Genomic DNA, 25072 nt, shown 5'->3' with positions numbered 1-25072 from the left:
CCTGCCTTGACATTCCCAACCTTCACCATTTTAAAGAAACAGAAAAGGAAACCAAACCCATCCTTAAACTCAGGAAGGGGCGGGGGGGGGGGGGTCCTGTGTTTACCAATGTGTTTTGTTTAATATGTATGTTCATATATGTTGAGTAGTTGTACTCAGTGTACTTTCCTTGCATTTAACCTGTTTTCGTTACTCCTAAAACTCTCAGATTTATTTAACTTTTTAGCTTTCCAACATTTAGGAAAAATGCTTCACCATGAAGTTATATACCCAGCTATCCTATGAGTGTTGACAGAGGATAAAGCAGAAATGGAGTCCTGTACTTCATTATAAATACTTTCAGCTGCGGCCATGCCTTTTGTTATGTACAACATTCAGTTTTAGAGTTCATGTTCACTCTGGGACCGAGAGAAAAACATTTTCATTAAAGTTTATTTTCTTGCAGAGATTTTAATGCATAGCTCTTACTTTCTAAACGTCAAAGGCTGATGAAAAAACATGCGATTGCTATAAAAAATATAAGGGAGATGTAATTGTAGAGCAAACTAAATTTGAATAGATTGAGCTTTACTGAACAATCCCAGCAATGTCCAAGCTATTGTTTCTTCATGCTTAAATTAGGGATCTGAATGTTAAAAATTACAATTCTTAAAAGTCTGTGCTTATAAATTGTTACAGAAAAATAATTTAAAAGATCCCTCAGTTAGAAATCTAGCAAGATGGAAATATAGGAAGGTCCTAAACTCACCTCCTCCCACAGGGACACTAGTCTACAGCTAGATATGGAACAACTTCCTCTAAAGAAAGCTAAAAACGGCTGGAGCAACGCCTTCATACTGGGAAAAAGAGGGAAACCACATCAAAGTGGGTAGGAAAGGCTGAGGTACAACCTTGTCATAAACTCTACCACTGACATGGTGATCCACAGTTGGGAGGAAATTCAAAATCTGGAGCTTCTCCCTGAGGAGTGCAGCATTCATACCCCACACATGAGGCATCCCAGCTTTCAAGACTGGCACCTGAGAGATGAGTCCCCGAAATGTGTGGTTTTGAAGACCACTAAGGCTTACACTCACAATACCCACAGGGCGGTAACCAACTGAGGAATGGCTTTTGAAATGCCCACGTGCAGATTCACTGGCCCCACTGCCCAGTGCAGAAGCGGCTCTTTGTAAAGCTCCCATACTTTATCTGTAAGGGACTCATTTCCTAATTTTAGAGCACTGGTCTGAGGGTTAGGGACCCACCGGGACACTCTATAGGGATGGAGGCTTCCTGCTCTTCCTCTGCCTTGCTAAAGCTAACAGGTACCATGTATATATATTTTTCACACACACACACACACACACACACACACACACACACACACACACAGTTCCCTTTATAGCAGGTGCCATCTTTATGATCCTTATGTTCCAGCGGGTGGGCATCATCTTCCACGCTCTCCCTCTGCCTAACTAAAGCTGGCAGGTGCCATTTTTTCCCCCTTCCTTTTTCTTTTTCTTTTTCTTTTTCTTTTTCTTTCCCTTTGCCTTTTCCTTCCTTCCTTCCTTCCTTCCTTCCTTCCTTCCTTCCTTCCTTCCTTCCTTCCTCCCTCCCTCCCTCCCTCCCTCCCTCCCTTTTTTTTCCTTTTCCTTTTTTTCCACTTTTTTGGGCAGGTGCTGTTTTTACACTCCCCGTCTGCCTTGCTCCAGCCAGTGGATGCCATTTTCATGCTCTTCCTCTCCTGGAGATACACATGTCTGGTGACCAGTTTTGACAGGTTTTTGTGGCTTTCACCCAGGGGATGCCCAATGACTGCCTGGTACTGGAGGCCATGGTGACTTGCATTCCTACGTCTCATGAAACTGTAAGAATCACAGATGGTTCCTGGCAGACTATTACACCCAGAGCACTGAAGACAGCAGACTGAAACACACCCCCATCATTTCTGTGAACGAGGCCTACTTGCCAGTCCTGAAGATTCAGCTTTAGGGACAAGCTTCCGATTTGGCACACATCTAGAGGCCATGAAGGTATTCTCAGGGAACACAGGATGGTGGATACATTTTTGCACTTCCTCTCTGCCTCTTTATAGATCACCGGTATCTCCCAGAAAGCTTATACTTTTATCTGGAACCCTGACTTTTGCTACTGTTGCCCAGGGGACACCTTCAGATGGCCTGGCTTTAGGGACCAGCAGGTTGTATGCTTGTGGTCCCAAAGGACCACATATATTTGCATTCTTTAAAAGCTGCTGCCTGGAGGTATGGCTTCCAATCAGCTTAAATATAGGTGCTGAGTGAGATCCTCCCCCTTTGGAACACTGACTGTCTTGGCACACCCTCAACTACTGGGAGCTATTGACAATAAGACAGGCTGCTTGGACAATCACAAAGGTTTCAGAGACAACCAAGAGCCAGGGCAGGGGTAAATGTTAAGGTTCATCTCCTACACAAGGCCGACACTTAAAGACTGGGAGAAGTAGCTGTATAGAATTTAATCTATAGAAACCTGTACAGAGAGTTAAGCAAAATGAAGAAACACAGGAAGATATTACAAACAGAAGAAAAAAACCTCAAAAAAAATTAATGAAGTGAAGGTAAGTAATGATAAAGAATTCAAAGTAATGACCATTTAGATTCTCACTGAACTCAGAAGAAGAATGGATACACACAGAACTTCAACAAAGAGACAGAAAATACAGGAAAGTTCTAAGCAGAAGTCACAGAGCTGAAGAGTACCATAACTGAACTAAAAAAACACAGTAGTGGAGCCTAGGTGGCTCAGTCAGTTAAGCGTCCAATTCTTGGTTTTGGCTCAGGTCATGATCTAATGGTTGATGAGTTCAAGCCCTGTGTCAGGCTCCATACTGCTGGTGTGAAGCCTGCTTGGGATTCTCTCTCTCCCTCTGTGCCCCTCTCCTGCTCTCTCTCAAAATAAACAAACTTAAGACAAAACAAAACAAAACAAAAGACAATAGAAGGGTTCAACAACAGACCAGAGGAAGTAGAAGAAAGGATCAGTGAACCTGAAGACCAGGCAGAGGTGCTCACCTGATCTAAGCAGCAAAAAGAAAAAGGAATGAAAAAAAAAAAAAAGACTAAAGATGGTAAAGGGACTTGTGGGACAATATCAAGCAAACTAATATTTGCATTTTAGGATTCCTAAAAGGAGAGGAAATAGAGAAAGGGTCAGAAAACTTATTTGAAGAAATAATGGCTAAAAACTTCCCTAAGCTGTGAAAAGAAAAAGACATCCACACCCTGGAATCCTAGAGAGTTCCAAATATGATGAATCCAAAGAGACCCACACAAAAACACATAATAATTAAAATGCCAAAATTTAAAGACCAGGAGGGAATCTTAAAAGCATCAGGAGAAAAATCACTTGTTATGTACAAGAGAACCCCCATAAGACTATTAGATTTTTCAGCAGAAACTCTGCAGGCTAGAGGGAGTAGCATGATATATTCAAAGTGCTGAAAGAAAAAGATTTCCAAGGAAGAATATACTACACAGGAAACTTATCATTCAGAATTAAAGAAGAGATAGTCTTCCAGAAAAGTAAGAGCTAAAGGAGTTCATCACTACTAAATCAGCCTTACAAGAAAGTTAAAGGGACATTTTCAAGCTGAAAACATATAAAAATATAACACATATAAAAATATAACTCCCAATGGTAAAGGTAAATAAACATATAAGATAGTGGATTGATCACTTATAAAGCGAACATGAAGGTTAAAAGACAAGAGTAGTAAAAATAACAAACTATAATAATTAGTTACGGGTTACACAAGATAAAAAGATGTAAAATGTGACATCAAAAACATAACACAGCAGGGTAGAGTAAAAATGCAGAGCTTTAGAAACTTGAGTTACTATCAACTTAAACTAGAATGTTATAAATCTGTTGTATGTAAGTCTCATGGTAACCACCAAGCAAAAATCTACAGTAGATACACAAAAGACAATGAGAAAGGAACTAAGGCATCACTAAAGAACACCATCAAACCAAAAGGAAGAGAGGCCGAAAAGAAGAAAGGAAAAGAGGAACTACAAAACAGCCAGAAAACAAATAACAAAATGGCAATAAGCACATACCTATGAATAACGACTTTAAATGTAAATGTACTAAAAGCTCCAATTAAAAGACACAGAGTGGCTGAATGGATTAAAAAAACAAACATAAGAGTCATCTATATGCTACTTACAAGAGACTTGCTTCAGACTTAAGGACATACACAGACTGAAAATGAAGTGATAGAAAAAGATATTCCCTGCAAATGTAAACCAAAAGAAAGCTGGAGAAGCTATACTTATGTCACATTGGACAAAACAGACTTTAAAAACAAAGTCTATAATAAGAAACAAAGAAATTCATTATATAATGATAAAGAGGTCAATCCACAGAGGAAATAACATTGTAAATATTTGTGTGCTCCTAAAAGAGGAGCACATAAATATATAAAGCAAATGTGAACAGACCTAGTGGAATTAAAGTGATGGCAATATAATAATAGTAGGGGACCTGGATACCCCACTTACAATAATGGATAGACCATCCAGACCAAAAATCAATAAAGAAATACTAGCCTTAAACGACATGGTAGACCAGATGGACTTCACATACATACATGCAGAGCACTCCATCCAAATAGAACAGAATACACATTCTTCTCAAGTGAAAATGGAAAAACTCTCCAGGAGAGATCATATATTAGGCCACAAAAGTGGTCTTAACAAATTTAAGAAGCTGAAGTCACATTCAAGCATGTTTTCTGACCACAACAGTATGAAACTAGAAATCAGTTACAAAAAGAAAACTGGAAAGTTCAAATGCATGAAGATTAAACAAACTGAAAATTACTGAAAAACATGGGTCAAAAAAAAAAAAAAAAACAACACATACCAAAACTTACGGGATGCAGCAAAAGCAGTTCTAAGAGGGAAATTAGTAGAAATAAATGCCTATGCCAAGAAACAGGAAAATCTAAAATAAACCACCTAACCTTACACCTCAAGGAACTAGAAAAAGGAGAACAACCAAAGCCCAAAGTTATCAGAAGCAAGGCAATAACAAAGATCAGAGGAGCAATAAATGAAACAAAGACTAAAATGACAAGAGAAAAATCATTGAAACCAGGAGCTGCTTCTTTGAAAAGATAAAGAAAATTGACAAATCTTAAGCTAGCTCACCAAGAAAAAGAGAAGGCTCAAATAAATAAAATCGGAAATGAAATAGGAGGCTTACAGCTGATATTACAAAAATACAAATGATCATGAGAGACTACTGTGAACAATTACATACCAACAAATTGGAAAACCTAGGAGAAATGTATAAAATCCTAGAAACATACAACCCTACAAGCCTGAATAATGGAAGAAACAGAAAATCTAAACAGACCAGGGGAGCCTGGGTGGCTCAGTCAGTTGAGCATCCGACTCTTGATTTTGGCTCAGGTCATGATTTCACAGTTGTGGGATAGGACCCTGTATTGGGCTCTGCACTGGGCATGGAGCCTACTTGGGATTCTACCTCCCCTTCTACCCCTTCCACACTCTCATATGCTCTCTCCCCCTCTCTCAAATAAAAATAAAAATAAAATCCATTAAGAAAAAAAATAAAATCTAAACAGACAGTTACTGGTAAGGTGATAATATCAGTAATTAAAATCCTCCCCACAAACAAAAGTCCAGGACCAAATTGCTTAACTAGTGAATTCTACCAAGTATGAAAAGAGGAATACAAATCCCTCTCAAACTCTTTCACAAAATAGAAGAGGAAGGACACTGTCAAACTCATTTTGTAAGGCCAGCACTACTCTGATATCAAAATCAGACCAAGACACAAGAAAATAAAATTGCAGGCCAATATCCTTAACGAACATGATGCAAAAATTCTCAAGAATATCATCAGCAAACCAAAGTCAACAATACATTAGAAGGATCATACACCATTATTGACTTATTCCAGGGATGCAAGGATGGTTCACCATTGGCAAATCAATCAATGTGGTACACCACATCACCAAAAGGAAGAGTTAAAGTCATATCATCATTTCAGTAGATGCGGAAAACGCACTTGACAAAATTCCACATTTGAGGGAGCAAACTATGTTCCATGGGCCAAATCTGGCCTTACATCTCTTTCTGGACAGCCTTCAAGGTCTTTACATTTTTGAAAGTTGAAAAAAATCAAAAGAACAACAACATTCAGTGACACCTAAAAATTATATGAAATTCTTGCTGGAACACAGCTACATTCATTCATTTATGTACTGTCCATGGCTGCTTTGACGTCATGCTCAATGGCAACCTAGTAGTTGTGACAAAGGCCATCAGTGGGGCTGTCACTGATGCTTTGCACTGCTGCTCAACACAAAGAACTGCAGCGACACATTTACATGTGGATAATATTTTGAGTGCCTTGGGTATCATGATACTGTAAAATTTTAATTTTTTATTACCTGTCATGTCTAGTGTTGAGCTTTTAAGGCACAGAGCAGTATGGATGACTGCGTTATTGCAATAAATCATGCAAGGATATAACAGCTGTGGTAAAAGAATATACTATATGTTGACATAATCACACTAGGAACTCAGCACAAAGTTCCCAACTCAGAAGAAAGTGATGAGTAGAAAAATGTGGAATATTTAAATGAAATATCTCAGCATTGCAGAATTTCTTCACAAAAATAAAAAAAAAAAACAAAAATGAGGCTCCAAAAAATGTCCGTTTCTGAGCAGCTCATTGATGCAGGTAAGGCCATTTACCAGGGGTCAGCTGCTTAAATTTTGTATGCTTGCAGCTGACAAAGAGATGTGTACACAGAAACTACACTTGAGGATATTAGCCTTTTTGGTGAGAAGAGCTGCTTGAATAGTTGAGAACATTCGGAGTAACATTAATAGGAAACTAAAAAAACAAGGCAAATTATTTTGAGCGACTTTCCTTGGTTCTTGATTAGTTGGCAGATGTTACCAATACTGTTCAGCTGTTTATTTGAGAAGTCAGTGCCTCGTTTGAAGTGACTGAGGTGTCAGCCTTAAACAGTCTGCAAGGAACAACTACAGGTAAGAATGCTGTCATAGAATTTGAAAAGTTAATAATAATTCAGTACAACCTCAAGTGGAATCTTCAGATTCCAGAAAAAAGATGTAATTTGACAAATTTGCAAAGCTAGTGAAAATGTAAAGTGTTTAGTATCCAGCGGTATTCAGTGTATAATTCATCAGCAGTACCGCACGGGAAGTATTTGCATCCATCATGGATTACTGGACCGGCAGAGTCAACAGTAAACTTCATTCGCTCTCCTGGACTTACCCATTGCCATTTCTGTGAATTTCTGTCAGAAACAGAAGCTGACTGGCCTGACCTGTGCTATCACATAGCAGCTCAATGGCTCACCAGGGGTAAAGTTTTATAGTGAGATTTGAGCTCACGGCTGAGATTGAAATGTTTATGAAAGGGAAGATTTTTTCTAGTAGTGACTGGCTTTGGAAATTAGTTTTTGCTGCAAATTGGATGATGTTTCTTAATGAATTACAAGGCAAAAACGTGTTTAGACATAAAACTTCTGAAAGTCTCATTTTGAAAACAACTGACACTTCATCACGAGTAACGTCAAGCTGTTTCTCCCCTTCTTGTGCTATCAGAAGTTAAAGAAGCAAGATCTCCATTCTCACACACATTGGTAACAGATTTATTTTCTGAGCTCCAACTACAGTTGCAGTGCTATTTTACCAACCTCAATGCAAGTGCAAAGGAAATTTCCAGATTCCCAAGATCCTTTAACTGTGCCATTGAGAAGCTTCTGCCCCATCTTCAATTGGAAGTGATTCATCTACAGTGACATGCTCAAAGACAAATATCAAAATTCTACAAATGCCTTCGAAGAGGGGAATATATGCGACTAAAATTATATGCTAGTAGAATGAAAGTAGTACTTGGAACTACCTATGTGAAAAGATATTTTCAAAGACGATAAAATATATAAAATCTCATTACAGATCAGGACATTTTGCATTCAATTATGATGACCTTGGTGCTCCAATTATGCAAAAGGTTATTCCTCCAAAAGAATTCAATTCTTCTCATTACTAGACCTGTATTACATGAAATTGTACTCAATTATTACTATATATTAATTATCGTCAATAATAATGGGTGGCAATTTGTTTTCTCTCTTGTCACATGAGTAGCTACATAATTTCCTCAATTTTGTTTGTTGACCTGCAAAGTTTACTATCTGGCCCTTTACGGAAAAAATCTGCTGAACCCTGATTTAAATTGGTGGTTTCCAAAGCAGCTGTAGCTCTAAATCCTATATGTTAAAAAATACAGAACTGGTACAACCGTAACTTTTTAGTTGCACAGGTGATTCTGATGCCCAGCTTTGTTGGCACCATTGGTCTGTAATTACTCCATCTCTGATCCTCTTATAGCTGTAACCACAATTATCCTTACTTCCAATTAGGAGAAACAGAGGATTAATAAGCACAGAGTGCCTACAATTTAATTAAGCAAGTCGTTGGCAAAATTGGGTAAAACCCTTAGGATTTTTGACTCCTGATTATTGGTCAAACTAATTAAAATGAAAGTGACAAGGGACACAGAGAAATAATTTTGAAAAACCTGAGTATTAAGGTAGAAGAGCGAAATATTCTTCTCAGCTTATAGAGGCGACATTCCTTTTGCATCTTTAAAGACCAACAAATATTTATTGAGCACTTACTTGTAGGTATGTCAAGTACTGTTCCAGGTGCTGAGAATAACAAAACAGACCACAATACCTGCCTTCACGGAGCTCACATTTTAGTGGATGGAAAACTATGACGTCTCTATGATACCCCTTCAAAATGGCCCAAAGATGTGAGGAAACAGCCTTGGAGTCCCCAAAGCTCAATTTACCATCCTAGGAGGGAAGGTGGCCGGCGCACACGCAATGTTAGGCTTTTACAGCTGTGCTGGCAAGATGGCGCAGCCCCCGATGGAGGGCTTCAGTGGACTATAAAGTCTGAGGTTGGTCACCACCACAGAGGGACAGGGGGCACGTGCCTGTGTGGGGGAATGCACAAAGAAGAGTCGCCGTGTTCACCCGATCCCCCAGCTGGTTCAAAGGGACAAAGGTGTCTACAGAAATTCGGCACCAACTTTCTGCTCAGCAATTCACACTTTCTGTATGATGCATTTTCTTCTATTTCCCATACAACCTAGCTTTCAGACTGAGGGCTTAAAGCTCAAACATGGTTTCGGGTAAGTAACGGGCCTCATGTGTTCAAGATCACTTTTATCATTCTAAAGTATTATGGGGTGAGTGAAAGAGATGGCTACGTTGACAGGGAATGCAGATTAGATTAGCAGACTAGGGAGAGATTCCCATGCAGATGACCTTAGTCTTCACATACTTATCTACAGCAAGATCCACAGTCTCCTGAGCCCCGTCACTGACGGACTCCCTCTTATCATGTGACCAGTTAGGGGCACCACACAGGGCGATGTGTTACAGTACAAAGAAGGCAGTGAGGACCTGAGCCACTGCCCGGTGCCTCTGACGCTGCAGCGAGCAGAAGGTTAAAGGGGAAAAGCACAGTGAAGACAGAAGGAACAGCCTGTTCTGCTAACTGCTGAGTACACGCCTACTGCTGATTTATAAAATTATCTTCTAAAACTCCATCTTTCCCTTCAAAACACTTAGCAAATTCAAAAGAAAAAAAAAATACCTCATCTGGCTGGAAGTTTGGATCTCTGCCTTTGTACTGACTTTTTTTCAAGAATAAAAACTTTTGCTCAAAACAGGCTCCACGAAGGAGGAGAAGCAACTCACCGCTCAGCTGCTGGGCTGTGGCCAGGCGGCTGGGCTTCAGGATGAACTGGCACTGCAGCTCTCGGGGCAGCTGCTCCATGAGGAAGGACTCCTGGAGGCCGGACGGCGTGCTGCTGTCCTTCGATCCCTGTGTCAGGAGCACAGTGTCCCGAAGATGGCTCATTTTAATTCCATAGGGATATTCATGCCCTACACAGAGAAAAATCTCAATGTAGACTTCAGGCTGACGGGCACCAGGGACATGTGTGCCACATACTACAACACACTGCAGTTTGCTCCTGGGACTTCGGGAATAAAGAATCCTTTTGTTGACTGAATGATCACTATGCACGCTCTTACGCTTGGAGACCACAGCATAATGCAGGTGGCCCTATCAAAGTAGTTTTAAGCAGGTGGTTGGGGGCGGGGGGGGGGGGTGAGAAAAAAAAGCAAAGGGAAAAGAATCTTAAAAGAATATCTTCTTTGGAATGCACAGATTAGCTTGTGAGTTGCATGATGTTGACTTTTCCTATGTTCGCTTCTGAGAATATTTAAAGGTATTCTAGTTTCCCTTCAACACGAACTGTATCTGTAAATCCTCAGCAAATCCTTGACATCTCTCACTCTTAAATCCATGGATTAAAAAATCACACAGCGATAAGGATCAAATAAGTAAACTTTAATGGTTAATATTATTCAAATAGTAAGAGCAAAGGACTATCTATTTCAAGCATCACTATTATTCAACACAAGATGTCTGTCTGAAAAAGACATTTCATCACTTCTTATTACTTATATAATCAGAGTTACTTCAGAGCATTAAGACTGGTTTGTGTGATTTATGCTTTCCTCCCACTGCTGCCCTCTGAGGGTAGTGTTCACAGGCAATAATCAGAAGGAAGACTGCAGGGTATTAGAAACACAGAAACAGGATTCAAAGAGGAAATGGCAAACAGAAACTAAATCCTGGACATCTGATTGCTCTTTAGTCTTCTCGGTGGTTGCATTTCCTTCACTGAAACCTTCACGTTCCACTGTGCTGTAGATCTGCCTTTTTTGATTTTTATTTTTTTTTAAGTACAGAGAATAAGTTCTCTTCCATTTCTAATTTATCACTGGATGTCACCCTGTGGCCTCTTCCCTGTCCATCCAGCAGAGGCATGTAATACCAATGTTCCAGTGATACCAAGCTCTACAGCTGCTTCCACGGATTAAGGCCAAAAAACGAGTAGCCAGCAGCTACACTACGACCGAAGTTTCCAAGGCACGCTGAAATATACAATGGAGAATCGCTGCTAAATCGTGTCCCATGGTCGGTCGGTCGGTCGGTCGGTCGGTTGGTTACTTATTTAGTTATTTAGTGCGAGTTAGCAATCAAGCTTGAAGCTGTTTTAAGCCTGAAAGCTACCATCCGAATAGTTTTTTAATCAATAGATTTTATTAAAACAACTATTTATTTGATTTTTAATCACAACCTCATTGCCGATTTTTACAAAAATGACACCATTAAAAAAGAAAACAAATGCAGTGAATTTTATCCTCAGCTATGCGCATGACAGGTTGCTTTACTTTAAGTCTGAGAATATGTTGGTTTTAGATTACTCAGATCACTTGAAACATCCTGAATTAGAAAGCAGTGATCACCCAGGTAAATGAAAGGATTACATGAGATAATGCATATAATATGCTCTGCACACTTTCTGGCAGCTAGTAAGCACTTTTTTTGTTTTTTATTGGCAGAAATCATTATCATCCTTATAATTATTACTGTTATCGTCTCAAGATCTGTTACAGATACTGTCCCTTATTTTATTTGCTCTATTTCTGTTAAACCACACTGGGTGACCTTACTGATCAAGAAGTATTTTTAGCGGGGGTGCCTGCGTGGCTCAGTGGTTAAGCATCTGACTCTTGATTCTGGCTCAAGTCGTGACCTCAGGGTTGTAAGATTCTCTCTCTTCCTCTCTCTCTGTCCTTCCCTTGCTCTCCTCCTCAAAGCAAACAAACACAAACAGAAACAAAACACCCAAAACAAACAAACAAAAAAGAAGTTTTTTTTTTTTTTTTTAGCTAAATGGTTTAAACAAGGTGAGATGTAACCTATTCACTTCCAATAATTCCTCAGAACAAATGCTGGAAAATCTGTCTAGCGAAATAGCAAAGTACTGAAGTAGTAGCTCGCTTACTCTCCTTTTCTTTAGGATGCCTAGGGCAGGTGTTGAATACTCACTGATCAACTAAGAGGCATGACTGGATCACAGATGGTCTTCCACAGAGGCAATGTAGTAGGGAGGAAAGGGAACAGGAAATTCAAGAACTGAAGATGAAAAATATATATAGGGAAAAGGAATACCAATACATGTTGTTTTCTCATGGAAAAAATTTTAAAAAGGTTTGCAAAATAGGTGTTTGTAAAGTAAAAAAAAAAAAAACAAAGAGAAATTTACATTTCTCTTCTCACCTACACCATTAACTGCTTGAGTGAAGAGACACTATTTGCCTAGCCCTTAGGAAATGGTTGATAGGTATTTACTGAATGAATGAATAAATATTATATGAGATATAATATTTGATGGCACTTAAATTCAGGACTCCATGACCAGTTCTCATAGACACTTAGAATTATAATTAAAACACAATCCTATCTTAGATATTTGAAGAAACTTACCAATAAGTGGGTATGGTGCCTCTTCTTTGCCAGAATTGACCCAAAGCTGGTAATCTCTCTCAGAGCCCTTGGAGATAAAAATATTAACAATAATCCTGTCACGTTTGGTAACTGAATAAGGACATATTTTGGGGGTGGATTTTTATGTTTGGAGAAAAAATGGGGACAATATAAATGCTGTTCAAGTTCATGGGGGTGAATACAGTTTTTGAAGATGGCAATGCTAATTCCTACAATCCATATTCCTGTCTCATCCCTGGCAGAGGACTCAGCAGTCCTGTCCTCTCTTCCTAGTGATGACCAGCGATCCATAGACTGCAATGGAAGAAGGCCCTTATGGTTATGGGTAGCCCACAGAACGTAAAATTATAAGCCCCTTTACAAAGCAGAAAGAAATGTCCTAGTTTTCTAAAAGGCTGATCTCTTCATTAGAGTCCTGACTTCTGCCATGCCTCTGGACTTCTCAGAAAATACTGGACTTAATCTCCAACATGCCCCTGCAAAGACATCCTCGTTATCCAGAAAGCCACAACAATGCTGTGTCTGTGATGAAAAAGTGAAATCTCAAGGGCTGACTGTATTAGCTCAGCAGTTTCTGAGCAGAAGGAGAATGACCAAGAGGCTTTGAGGAGATAGGTGGCTGGCACAGTCTACACTGGTTTTATTTTGGGCAAGTCCAGTCCTGGATACAGAAAGGACAAGAATTCTAGAGAATAGGCCCAGTCATAGAACACAAAGAAATTGTTCACGGGCAGAATTAGAGCCCAGCAATACTAAAAATCTCACTTGAAAGAAATAATACCAAATTCAATAGACTTTGCTGCATCCTCTAGGACAGGATAAAGGACAAATGTTCTAAATGAAGCTAGAAGAGACTGGCAATATTCAATATTCTTGCCTTTATCTTTGGATTAAAAATCAACGTTCTGACTTTATAATAGAGGGTCCTGGATGTGGAGAATTACTTCTGGCCCCCTCCTCTACCCTATTTGTCACTTCCTTCCCCATTCTCAACTTAAAAAATTTTATTGCAAATAGGGACGGCAGGCAATCTGATAAAAATCCTTTATTTTTTTTTGTAGTATCTGAAAATATGCAATAACCCATTAGAAGAGCATAACCAAATAGCCTCCATTCCTAATTATAATGAATAGGAATATTTTTGGTCTCAGGACATGGATTACTTTTCTCAAAGGAAAAGCATAAGTAAAATGAATCCTGTCACTAATCAATCTCCTTTCCCTTCCCTTAAACTATTCCAAGATATAAACACATGAGCTTAAAAATCAATGCAGAGGCGCCAGCTTTACCCAGTGCACATAAATCTAATCATATCTTAAGTATATTATTAAATGTGACTAAAATAAATGAGATCTCTTACCCTAAATTGTGATTTCTCTGAGTGCCTAGGGGCGTAGGATAGCATTGTGTCCAAGTGAATTGAAATGCAGCTTAGAAGACTGTGACACATCTAAGACGTTTGGCATGCTGCAGCACAGTAACACCGCGCTTTCATGTTCGTAGACAATCTTACTCAAGAAGTGGTGTTGTTCAAGTGCTTCCTCTAGTGTCCGTCCCTCTGAAAGTCACTCCCGTTAACACAAGGCCCACGGTATGCGGTCTATACACTGGCAGGGCGGAGAGGACGAGGATTTTCCAGTGTTCTCCCTACCTCATCCTCAAACACGCCAATCTTCTCCATTAATTAAATTTCAAAAACTCACCTTTGCCCCACAAAACAGAAAAAAGCAGAAGCTAAAAGTAAAATGGAGGGGAGATGCGGGATGCACACTAAAGCTCTTTAAATCCAGGATCTGATTCAAAGCTTGTTGTTGTTTTTAAAAGTTATTTATTTATTTATTTATTTATCTATTTATTTATTTATCTATCTATCTATCTATCTATTTATTTATTTAAATTTACATCCAAGTTAGTTAGCATAAAGTGCAATAATGATTTCAGGAGTAGAAGTCAGTGCTTCATCCCCTTACTACAACATGCAGTGCTCATCCCCACAAGTGTCCTCCTTAACGCCCCTCTCAAAGCTTGTTTTTCAATTTACCAATTCATTAGAGGTACCAGCCAACTCATCTTCTGGATCTGCAGTCAGTGAAAATTGATTCTAGCTATGTGTTCTTCATGTATAAATTCTACTACAGAGCAAATCCTTCAGAATTCACCATCCTAAGACTGATGGAATCTTGGGATAATAGAATAATTAGGTAGAGGAGAAGAACCAGGAAAGAAGAGAAGAGAAGAACAGTCGTAGAGAGACACGTACGTGTGAAGGAGGTTAGAACTTACTCATTAGAATCTTATACCAAGAAAACTCCCCAACTGAATATGTATACAGCATATACAATGAAAACACATATTATTATCATTCTAACAGTACAGTCTAATCTTACTATGCTTTCCAGCTCAGGTAAGTTTTACAACGGCAGTATAAGAGGAGCATCTAATAGTAAGGCTTTCTTGTCCTTATTTCCTCCATTTTGGGGGGGACAAAACATGAATTCGGTATTACCAGTAATCAGCTGTCTTATGATGAAAGGGATAATATTTATATGAACCTAAAGAATAAAAAGTTTGCTTTTCACTAACAGTATGTAGGAGAGTAACTTACAGTTATCCCTAGCATTGGTAGTGACATGTTGATAACTTCATTTGCTGTATCTGAATTCCTTACTGTTATAGTTTTAGACTGCAGAAAAAAAAAAAAGAAATGAGAAATATAGTTATAAAGGGTATTAAATCAGGTGAACAAATAAGTACTGTGAAATGATTACCCAAAGGCATCTCTCGATTTCAAGTGTTGACAGCGTAAAGCACATGACTTAAGTAGAAAACAAACCCTTGATATTCATTTACTTTCATTCCATTATATATTATGGCTTTTGATAAAACACCTATTTCTCTTAATATAAGGAATACGGGGCTCACCAAACAGAAGGCCTTAAACAAGAAAGAAAAAGATTAACTACATATGAGAGAGAGTAGATGGACTACCCTCCCAGCCACAAAAAAGGACCTAGAGAGGTTGGTCGACGCCATCGCGTTCCTCACACAACCCGTCACGAAGAAGGGAGAGCGCTGCGCCACTTCGAACTGTGTCCTGAGCGTGGGCTCCGCAGTGCGGGTTTGACACGGTGTGGGTCCCGCTGTCATTTTCTCCACATAGCAAAAAGTGGAGGTAAAATCAGAATAAAAACTGGCTACACAAAGACATTTCAAGTTTAGAATTTTTAAAACCACTATTCTTTGAAGCACCTTCTATATGTCAAACACTGTGGCTACTGGGATTTCCAATGTTGAAATCTGCAGAGGCCTTAAAACCAGTGGGTCTAGAACTGAAAATTTCACAAAGCTCAATTCTGTTATCAACTCTGCTACTGAAGAGGATATCCGGAATAGCTCTGTGCTAAATTACATTTAGAAGTTACTACTTAAAAATAGAAAGAAAGTTTGCAGCAAACAGAAAAGGGATTAACAACATTTTGAGATACCTATATAGAGTTCATAGAATTCCAAGACACTTAAATATAGGACAACGCTATGCTATCAAAAAAGAAATATTTACTATGCACATAGGATTTATGTGTTATAATTATCAGATGAATCAGCAATGAGGGCTGTGTCCCCCATAGGGCTTAAACGCTACAAATAAGTAGTATAAATGGAAACAAAATCCCATAGAAATAAAAATGATATAAAAATAATGCTAAAGTGAAATCCACTGACAACTCACCACTTATCCTTCCATTACAGTGTTTTTCTTTCGCTATGAGCCAATTACTCAACATGACAAACTGCCTCTTAAAGTTGTTTCCTAATTGATTTCAAATTGTGCTCCTTGTAACTCCAAGGATTATGCAAAAGTGTCTGAGAACCCAACAGGCAGGGCTTTGAGCACCAATCCCAGTGTCTGTCTTCTACCGGAGTGGCACAGATGTTTTACAAACTGGGCTTTAACTTGAGATATAATTTCATGAACGGCATCTGCCTTTAAAAATTTTCAGTCCAAAAACCCATCCTTAAATTAAATTTTAAGAAATTCTCTCATGAAGTCTTTTGTAAAGTGAACAATCTATCCTGTAATACTATCTCCCAATGTACCTGGTTTCTAAGATAATGATTTTTCTTAATATTAGACGTATGTTCAAAACAGTAATTATAAAAAAAACCCCAGTAATTGTAAGATGTGTGTTTTCCCTTGCATGCCTTTGTGGCAGACAAAACAAACGAACTTCGGCAGACAGTCCTCTCTGGCTAATAAACAAATAAAAAAACCAGACAAAAATGAAAATGTGGATTCCGCCCCCCCCCCCCCCCCCCCCACGTTAGCAGAATTCACTGACTGGTTGTGTGTAACTAAAGGCCGAGGATAAAGAATGTTTTCCATACACGCATGCCTATTTTGGTGGCAATCACTCTTTCTGGAAGCCGGGCCTCCCTGAGAGGAGACTCTTGCCATGAAGCAACTTCAGAGAGCAAAGGATAGTGTGTCATATCATTGTTGAGTTAACCAGGGTACCGCTGATAAACACAGAGCACCCAACCTGACATCTCCTGTCTTCTCTTCCAAAAAAGAGTGGGACTCTGGTCCTTTGTCAAATACATGCTTTCCATATACTGAAAATGTTAAAAAAAAAAAAATTGCAGGGGATTTTCCATGAATGTAACCAATTGCCACAACAATTAAATCAAGACCGGCAGAAGGTGGGTTTTTGTTTGTTTTTTGCTACTTTGCTATAGTAGATCTCTGTGTTCACACCCTAAAAATTTGAGTATTTCCCTCAAGCAGTGACATCTGGCACTCAAGTCAGAACATTTGCATAACATTGGCCTTTGGCCAAAGCATAACTATCTTGTACTACATCCTTTTCCAGCGTGATGTAGAGTTGTTGTGAAGTATGGCAATGCACAATGTCATAAAAATATCCACAAGTGTCCATTTTATTCGTTGTTGATAACATCTTGGCATTTATTCTCTATTTTTAGTCATCAAATTCTACATAATAACGAGGGATAAGTAGACTTAATTTTTATTTGACCAATATGATAAAAACTGTGGGGTAGGAACATGCTGATCCCTTAAAAATGTCATCTCTCCCAGCTCATACATTTATTAAGCCAATGGATTCAATCCCTAAAAACTCAGAGAATGAAAAACTCAAACCACCTTCTACTTAAGAAGTGACAGGTTAGAAAAAATTGCTTAATACTAATAGGAAATACATCCTTGTGGAAATGGCTTTACTACAAGCTGCTGCAGCTGCTACTGAAAGGATCCAGAGAAACATTAATGCCAAAGGGAGGAAAGAGACATCTGGCAACCAATATTCTTTCCAAGTGTAAATGTTAAACACTGTTGTGAATAGGAATTTCTCTTGCTTCTCTTTCTCTAGGGTTTACTTTTCACATATACAAAGACATACATATACCCAGAAAAATGCATTTTCCCCACAACGGTACTTCTAAATGCCTACCTGCCATAGCACAAACATAGCCTGTCTGTTTGCCTGTCTCTGGTTTTATCCACAGTGCTCTGCTTTATGCAGGGAGTTGGAATTTAATTTTCTGGCTTAGAAACACTTACGTAGGCACAATTCCCAACGTCCTTGGCGAAGATTTTGAGGGGAATGGTCTTCGGGTAGTCCTTCTCTTTCTCTAGATTGATGTATCTAATCAAAAGCAACGACAACCCAAAACAACATTGAGTCAGATGGATTTCGCTAATGGCTTATCTTAAAATCAATCTATTTTGCTAATATTTTCAGTATACTTATATGCTATTTTTTAAAAGACAGATGGAAAGATTCGGCAGAATCTGATTGCATTATGGGTTGAAAGATCATTAAAAAAAATTCTCAGGACATTAGGTACAGGCACAAAACGAATGGGGGATCTATTTCACTTGAGGTTTGAGGAGCACAGTCAGGTTTAGGCACCTCTGGGTGTTTTATCTTCCAAGTTTTCCTACCTTCTCTGGAGAGGCCCGGAATCTTACTGACAAGTACAGTAACATATATAATACCTTACCGCACCAAACTAAGACAGTGGCCTTTTAATTCTCATTTAGCTCTCTTGTTGAGGGTATATCTTCCCTTAGGAAGGCAGAGAGGGGAGAAGGGAGGGAAGGGTTATAGAAATAAGAGATGAACCTCAAGTTGACCATTTTTCGTCTGTATGCTCAAAGGCGGAGATCCTAATTGAGTTCTGAGGTGCTCAGAGAACCCTCCATATTTGGAAACTTAATACACGCTTTGAGGAAACTGTTAGCTCCAAATGGTAGGCTCGGGAGATGCGAGAGATTATGGACTAATTTCTGTCTAGAATGATCTGACCAGACCTCAGTTCTCCCTCCTAGGAAGTAAGGAATACATGTAATGAAGAGATTATTTACAGTAAGTAGTAGCTGGTGTACAGTTCACACAATAGTTTACTTTGAGGACAAATGAATAATTTCTACTAAGAAAAAGGGGAATAGCTTGGGGTATATCTCTGTGGAGAGGAATTTAATTCTTTTACCTACAAGTTAAAGATGAAAAATTATGCACATGGAAACAATACCTCTGAAGGAGAGAGAGCCATTTGTCCTTTTGTTCTGCAGAACTGCAGTCAAAGAAAACAGGAGAGAAAAATTAAACACACAACACATTTATGCTAACATATCTGAGACTGACGTTCCAGACGAACTATCAGTGGCCTGTCGCTGGGGCAGCCACATACTCCGCAACTCTGACAGAGCTGCGTTCCGGGGAGTCCTCAGCCGGAAAATCCCCACCAGGAAAAACTGTACGGTCGAGTTCAGTTTTACTAAAACCTCTTGAGTAGATCCAACACAGGGCCACTTTCCACTTTATGGCTTTTTTGCAAGTATAAGTCTAATTTGATCTGGAATCCAAACACCTGGCTGGTCAAAAACATACACAAGCTATCTGGTCACGAGCAAATCACTTCTCATCTCTAGGCTTGTTTCCACATCTGTAAAATGGGGCTAGTTGTCTCAGAGTGTTTTTGCAGCTTTAATTGTTACACAAATATAAAGTATGCTCAATTAAAGAGAAATCTGGCATATTGATGGACATATCTTGGGCCAGAAACCAGTTTCCTGTCAGGAAAAGAAGTATTTATACATGTAAACAGCATAATTTAGCAAACTGGTTCTCATAAAACGTATCTTTAATTACTATAATCTTCTAGGATCAATTAGTTTACAACTAAATCGTTATTAATAATTTTTCTGAAGTTATTGCTTAGCTTAATTCTTAAGCTAAGAAATAATTCAATGTTTATTTCTATATGGTCTTGTTACTCACTATCTTGTAAAGTCCTATTTCTAATCTTCTCAACAAACTTGGAAACCCTAGTTCTTCTGTTCCAGAAAAATACACTTAACAAATATTTGTAATTTGTTTCTAACTCTGTTGCTTAGCAATTTTCTCCACCCGCAACCTCCTAAGATCAGTTATCAGAAAGTGTAGGACATCTCTTTTACCACTGACCATACAATTTCCATCTCCCACAATTCTTTACAACCTTTTGATGTATTCACCTTTCTTAAACAGAACATTTTCTATGTTCATTTGTGTCAAATCTTAGACTTATTTACAAAAAACTGTGTTGAAAAACAGGTGAGTTTTCCTTAGACCTGTGAACTTTTTTCAAAGCAGTTAAAGAAAATTGCCCCTTTAAAACACTTGGTATTTTTTGTTAACTTTTAATTTTTTATTGATGTGAAAGGCACAGAAAAAACTGTATAATGCTTAAGGGTACAGCTTGAAAATTTTTTACAAAGTTAACACACCTGTGTGATTGAAATTCAGATTACGAAACCTCGGGAAGACTGTGCGCGGCTAACTTCTAACAGAACTGGATAGTTTTGTTTTCTCTATTATAAATGTAACCAAACAATATGTACTGTTTTGTGTCTGGCTTCTTTCCTTCCACATTATGTTTATGAGACTTAGGTATATTACTGTTCTTAGAACATTCATTCTCACTGCTGTATTGCGTTCCATTGTTTGAATATACAGCATGAATTACTTCAAAAATGAACAGTTTATGAAGTGTGCAAGTTAACTCACTGAGATTGATTTATATAGTATTCCTGTGTTTTCCCCTTCACCTAGCCTGTGTAAGAATCCAGACCTTCTCTTTCTTCAGTGATTTTTAATCTCTGGCACTTCTACAGAAATAAGAACAAAGTTATCTCAGAGTTTCACAAACACCTAAGCTCATGTGATAAGAGCCAGAAGAGGAGAAAAGAATTATATCTTAGAGAAGGAGAAATGACAGGGCAGCCTGGACAGATTCTCTCAAGTTTGGGAGGGGACAGACTCTGTTATCCTTGAGAGTGCACAGGGACCCGGATGTTATTTGGTTGAGGTGCCTCAGGAAAGAGAAAGACCCCACAGGAAATGACTGCTGGCAGTAACTGGGGAGGCCTGTTCCTAAGTTTTTACATCCGTGAAAACAGCTGCATCCCACACGCGGCAAGGAGTCAGAGCATCTCTGAATGTAAAGGACAACTCTGGGCACAGAAAAAGATAATGTCAGCAGTGACCACAACAGACCAAAGGTCAAAACCTTTCATCTGTTTGGAAGACATCACAGAAACCTCCTGCATTCTGGTTCTACTCTAAGAAAACAGGGTTCCAGTAAAGAAGAAAATTTGATTTCCTAACAGTCTGGCAAATGGAGGCTCAGGGTGAGTTTTAATTTGATCTATAAATAAACAGGCTTTTCTTGACTACCTGAGTTTATAGACTGAGATTCATACTAGGTGCTTAAGTTAAAATATTCTTCCTCTGATTCTTCTGACAGATAGATCCATGTCAGATTTAAGTACTTCCTGTGTCTTTTGAATAATGTTCTCATTACTGTGTAGTTATCTGTAATATCAAGGCACGGTACCTGTTTTTCTGGTAGATATAGATCCTAGGTTTGAGGATCAGGGTACAAGAGATATGAAATTCCTTCTGGTCTTTTTTGAGATGTGATGATGTACTCTGTTTCCTAAGGTAAAGCATGAAAAGTTCAGTGTTGGCTCTTCCCCTAACTTGACACAACTGGGAATTCCTCACTGATTCTGGCAGTTGTCAGTCCTAGATTTCAAAACTATCAGTCTTTACCTTTTGATTTCTTTACAGACGTTATAGTGACTGGCTAGGAGACACTGCTTCTTGAGCTGCTAGCCTGATGGTATTTTAAACTGACCATGACCTAGATTTTTCTTAATATTTATTTGATATATACCATTTCTGGCATTCTTCAACCCTTCCTAAAGATCCAAGCTTCCCTCCAATATCATTTCACTTCGGGCTGAAAAACTTCTGTCAGCATTTTTTTTTTTTTTTTTGGAACGAAGTTCTGTTGGAATAAATTTTTAGAGTTAAAAAAAATCTCTATTTTACCTTCATTTCTGAAGGATATTTTTGCTGGACATAGTATTCTAGTTTGAGAGTTTTCCATTTCCATTCCACTGTCTTCTGAAATTGCCCAAGTTTCTGATGAAAAAACCACAGTGGTGCAAATCACTGCTCCCCTAAATGTAATGTGCTGTTTTTCTCTGGCTGCTATTAAGATTTCCTCTCATCTTTGGTTTATAGCAGTTTGTCTATATAACATAACTAAGTGAAATTCCCTTCATATTCCTGTTTGGGGTTCAATGATTCTGTACATTTGCATCTTTCACAAAATTTGGAATGCTTCCAAACCATTATTTCTTCAACTATTTGTTCGGTCCCATTTCCCTTCTCTCCTTTTCCAGAGTTCCAATTACATGTGTGTTATATCTTCTGGTATTTTCTAACAAGTTTCTGGTGCATTTTTCGTTAAAAAATGTCTTTGTTCTCTCTGTTCTGCACATTGGACAATTTGTATCAATGTATCCTCAAATTCACGGACTCTTTCCCCTTTCATTTCTGTTCTGTAAGTATTAATTTAAGATATTGCGGTTTTCAGTTCTAAAATTTTAATTTGGCTCTTTTTTATATTTTCTCTTTCGCTGTTGAGAAATCTTTTCATTCATTTCACTTGGCTTTTTTCCTTTTACCTAGAGAGCACAATATAAAAGTTGCTTTAAAGTTTTTTTTGGGTAATTCCAACATAAGGATCATCTCAGGATTGGCCTCTATTGGTTATCTTTTCCCTTTTCTGATTCTTTGTATGCCAAGAAATTTTATACTGTATTCTAGACATCATGAATATTTTGTTTTAGAGACTCTGGGTGCTGTTATATTTGCAAAAGAGTATTGGTGTTTTTGTTATTAACAGGTAACTAACATGATTAGACTGAAGTTGCAAATTCTATCTTACTTGTGGTGAACAGAACCTTGGTTCCATTCTTTGATCCTCAGATTCAAGCTGTTTTGAGTCTCTTCCATGCATGTTGGTTCAGCAATCAGTCAGAGACTTGGGTAGAGTCTGTCCGCAAAATTTGAGCCTTCCCTTCTCTGATACCATCCTTTTTGAGACTCCTTCCCTCACGATCTTGTGGCTGTGGCTGACTCAGGCTCTTACTCTGGTTGTTCAGCCAGAAAGACTGGGGGGTTTCTGTCAGTTTAGTTGCCCTGCACCATGACATGACTGTAGCCTGCCCTTAGGCCAATGCCTTAAACATAGGAAACTCACCCAATGCTGGTGCCTCCTTCCAAGTTTCAATTCCTCTCCAAAATCTGCCAACTTTTGTTCACTTTCCAGACCCTTTAGGTGGTTGTTGTCTGTATTTTATTCAGAGTTTAGAGTTGTTATCTGTATGGTGGTCAGTCTATTAAGACCTCACTCTGTCTGCTGTATCAGGGACAGAACTCGTCAACACAACTTTTTTAAATTTTAAATACTATTTTAAACTTGAAATAAGTTTAGACTTTCAGAAAAGTTGCTACGATAGTACAGAGGGTCCTTGTATACCTCTCACCAGTTTCAGTTTCCTAAAGTTATCCTCTTATATTATCATGGCACACTTGTCAAACTAAGAAACTATTACTGGTACATTACTATTAACTAAGTTCTTGACTATTCAGATTTTACCAGTTTTTCCATTAATGTCCTTTTTCTGTTCTGGGACCCAAACCAGGATAACACATTGCATTTAGTTATCACATCTCCTTAGTGACTGGTCTATGACAGTTTCTAGGTCTTTTCCTGTTTTGTTTTTTTTGGTTTGTTTTTGTTTTTTGCTGTGATAGTCTGGAGGAGTGCTGGTCAGCTTAACCTACAGAATATCCTTCAATCTGGGCTTGTTTGATGTTCATCTCATGCTTGGACTGGGACTATGGGTTTTGACGAGGGTAATACAACGGTGACCTGCTCTTCTCATCACATTCTATCAAGGGGCACATGACATCATTAGTCATGTTAACCTTAATCTTTCTGGGTAAGGTACTATACTTTTTGAAGAATACAACATATGTAAAACTTGTTTATACATCTGTACTTCTTCTTATAATAAGTTTCATAAAAACCTCTTAATTAAAGACCTCATGTAGTCTTGTCCCTCTCTAGAAATCCCTTCCTTTCACCTGTAACTCCAAGGAGATTAGGCAACGGAAAATGACACTATCTAGAGAAATCTGTCATGGAAAAGAAGATATGCAGATAATGATATACACACATGTTTCTTCCAAGTAAGTTCTTAAAATCTTGTGGTAGGCCAATAATGCATAATAGAACTTAATGACATGCCTGTTTTTTATTAGAAGATTAACAGCTTGGAAATTTTGAGTTATCTGGCTTTAGGATGATACCTGACGTGTCTGGTGGTAGAGGGGAGAGAAGAGACCAAGAGAAAAACGTGTGCATGTGATGAGCCCAATTCTTTAAGTGTAAAACAAATACCGGACGTGAGGGTGCAGCTGTTCAAAATCACAGGTGTGAGGTTTGGTATGCTCACCTGGAACTGAGAAGTGCCAATGTGGCACGTTCGGGTTGAGAGTACAAAGATTCTCTATTTATACATTCTCCCATCCCCATCCCAGTCACAGGGTGAGTCTTAGTAAACTAACTTTTACTTCTTGGGTCGTGAATTCATTTTTGATTGTCACATCTCTATGCCAAATCAGAACCTGATTGTACAGTTCAGGTACCCCCATTATTTCACAACATTAATTTTATTTCTATCATTAAAAACTATTTCGTTAGAAAATCTGGGAGTATAAAAGTTATTCAAGCTTAACTGGACGATTCTATACAATTTTTCAGTAAAAGTCTATTTCAGTGGGTTGAAAAGATCAAGTCAAAAGCTCACTATGTAAAACAATACCTGAACACGAGCAAAGGGGAGGTTGGAGAGTGCGGTCTCTGCGTGAGCCTCTATTCCTCTCCCACAGCCCCGAGGTCTTTCAGCAGAGCCCCTCTAAAAATCACTGGTCAAACCAAGATAGAGGACTCCAGTGTTCTCACCATTTACCATTACTCTCCACATATTTTAATAAGAAGCTCTTGGGGAGAAACACAAGGCATACGAGTGTCTTTACTGGGGGCATGTCAAAAGATGACTTCAGAATAAATCAGAATAAAATATTTCCCTTTGAAAAATCAATAGAACAAAATTGGATTAACTTTTTCTTTTTCATCCTAGAAATTACCTAGTTGACTGCATTTAACATGTA

The 25072-nt window shown here is 38.5% G+C and overlaps 1 protein-coding gene across 6 annotated transcripts in view; it reads right to left on the bottom strand.

Annotated features, from left to right (window-relative positions):
* ARHGAP20 (Rho GTPase activating protein 20) overlaps positions 1 to 25072 on the bottom strand; it is a 125157-nt gene that overhangs the window by 15006 nt on the left and 85079 nt on the right. For 4 of the 6 annotated variants that reach the window (XM_027036465.2, XM_027036462.2, XM_027036464.2 and 1 more), the window contains exons 5-10: positions 21375 to 21476; positions 19029 to 19070; positions 18055 to 18139; positions 15082 to 15159; positions 12456 to 12522; positions 9809 to 9997 (exon numbers count right to left, since the gene is read on the bottom strand). In XM_027036465.2, coding sequence (XP_026892266.1) covers positions 9809 to 9997; positions 12456 to 12522; positions 15082 to 15159; positions 18055 to 18139; positions 19029 to 19070; positions 21375 to 21476 — 563 coding nt within the window. Of the gene's footprint in view, positions 1 to 9808; positions 9998 to 12455; positions 12523 to 13836; positions 14322 to 15081; positions 15160 to 18054; positions 18140 to 19028; positions 19071 to 21374; positions 21477 to 25072 lie in introns of those variants that run through there. The other 2 variants (XM_027036463.2, XM_053204127.1) reach the window with 2 other exon arrangements.

This window comes from Acinonyx jubatus, chromosome D1 (assembly GCF_027475565.1).
Source record: "Acinonyx jubatus isolate Ajub_Pintada_27869175 chromosome D1, VMU_Ajub_asm_v1.0, whole genome shotgun sequence".
NCBI classification, from domain to species: Eukaryota; Metazoa; Chordata; class Mammalia; order Carnivora; family Felidae; genus Acinonyx; species Acinonyx jubatus.
This window is presented reverse-complemented; position numbering and strand designations above follow the sequence as displayed.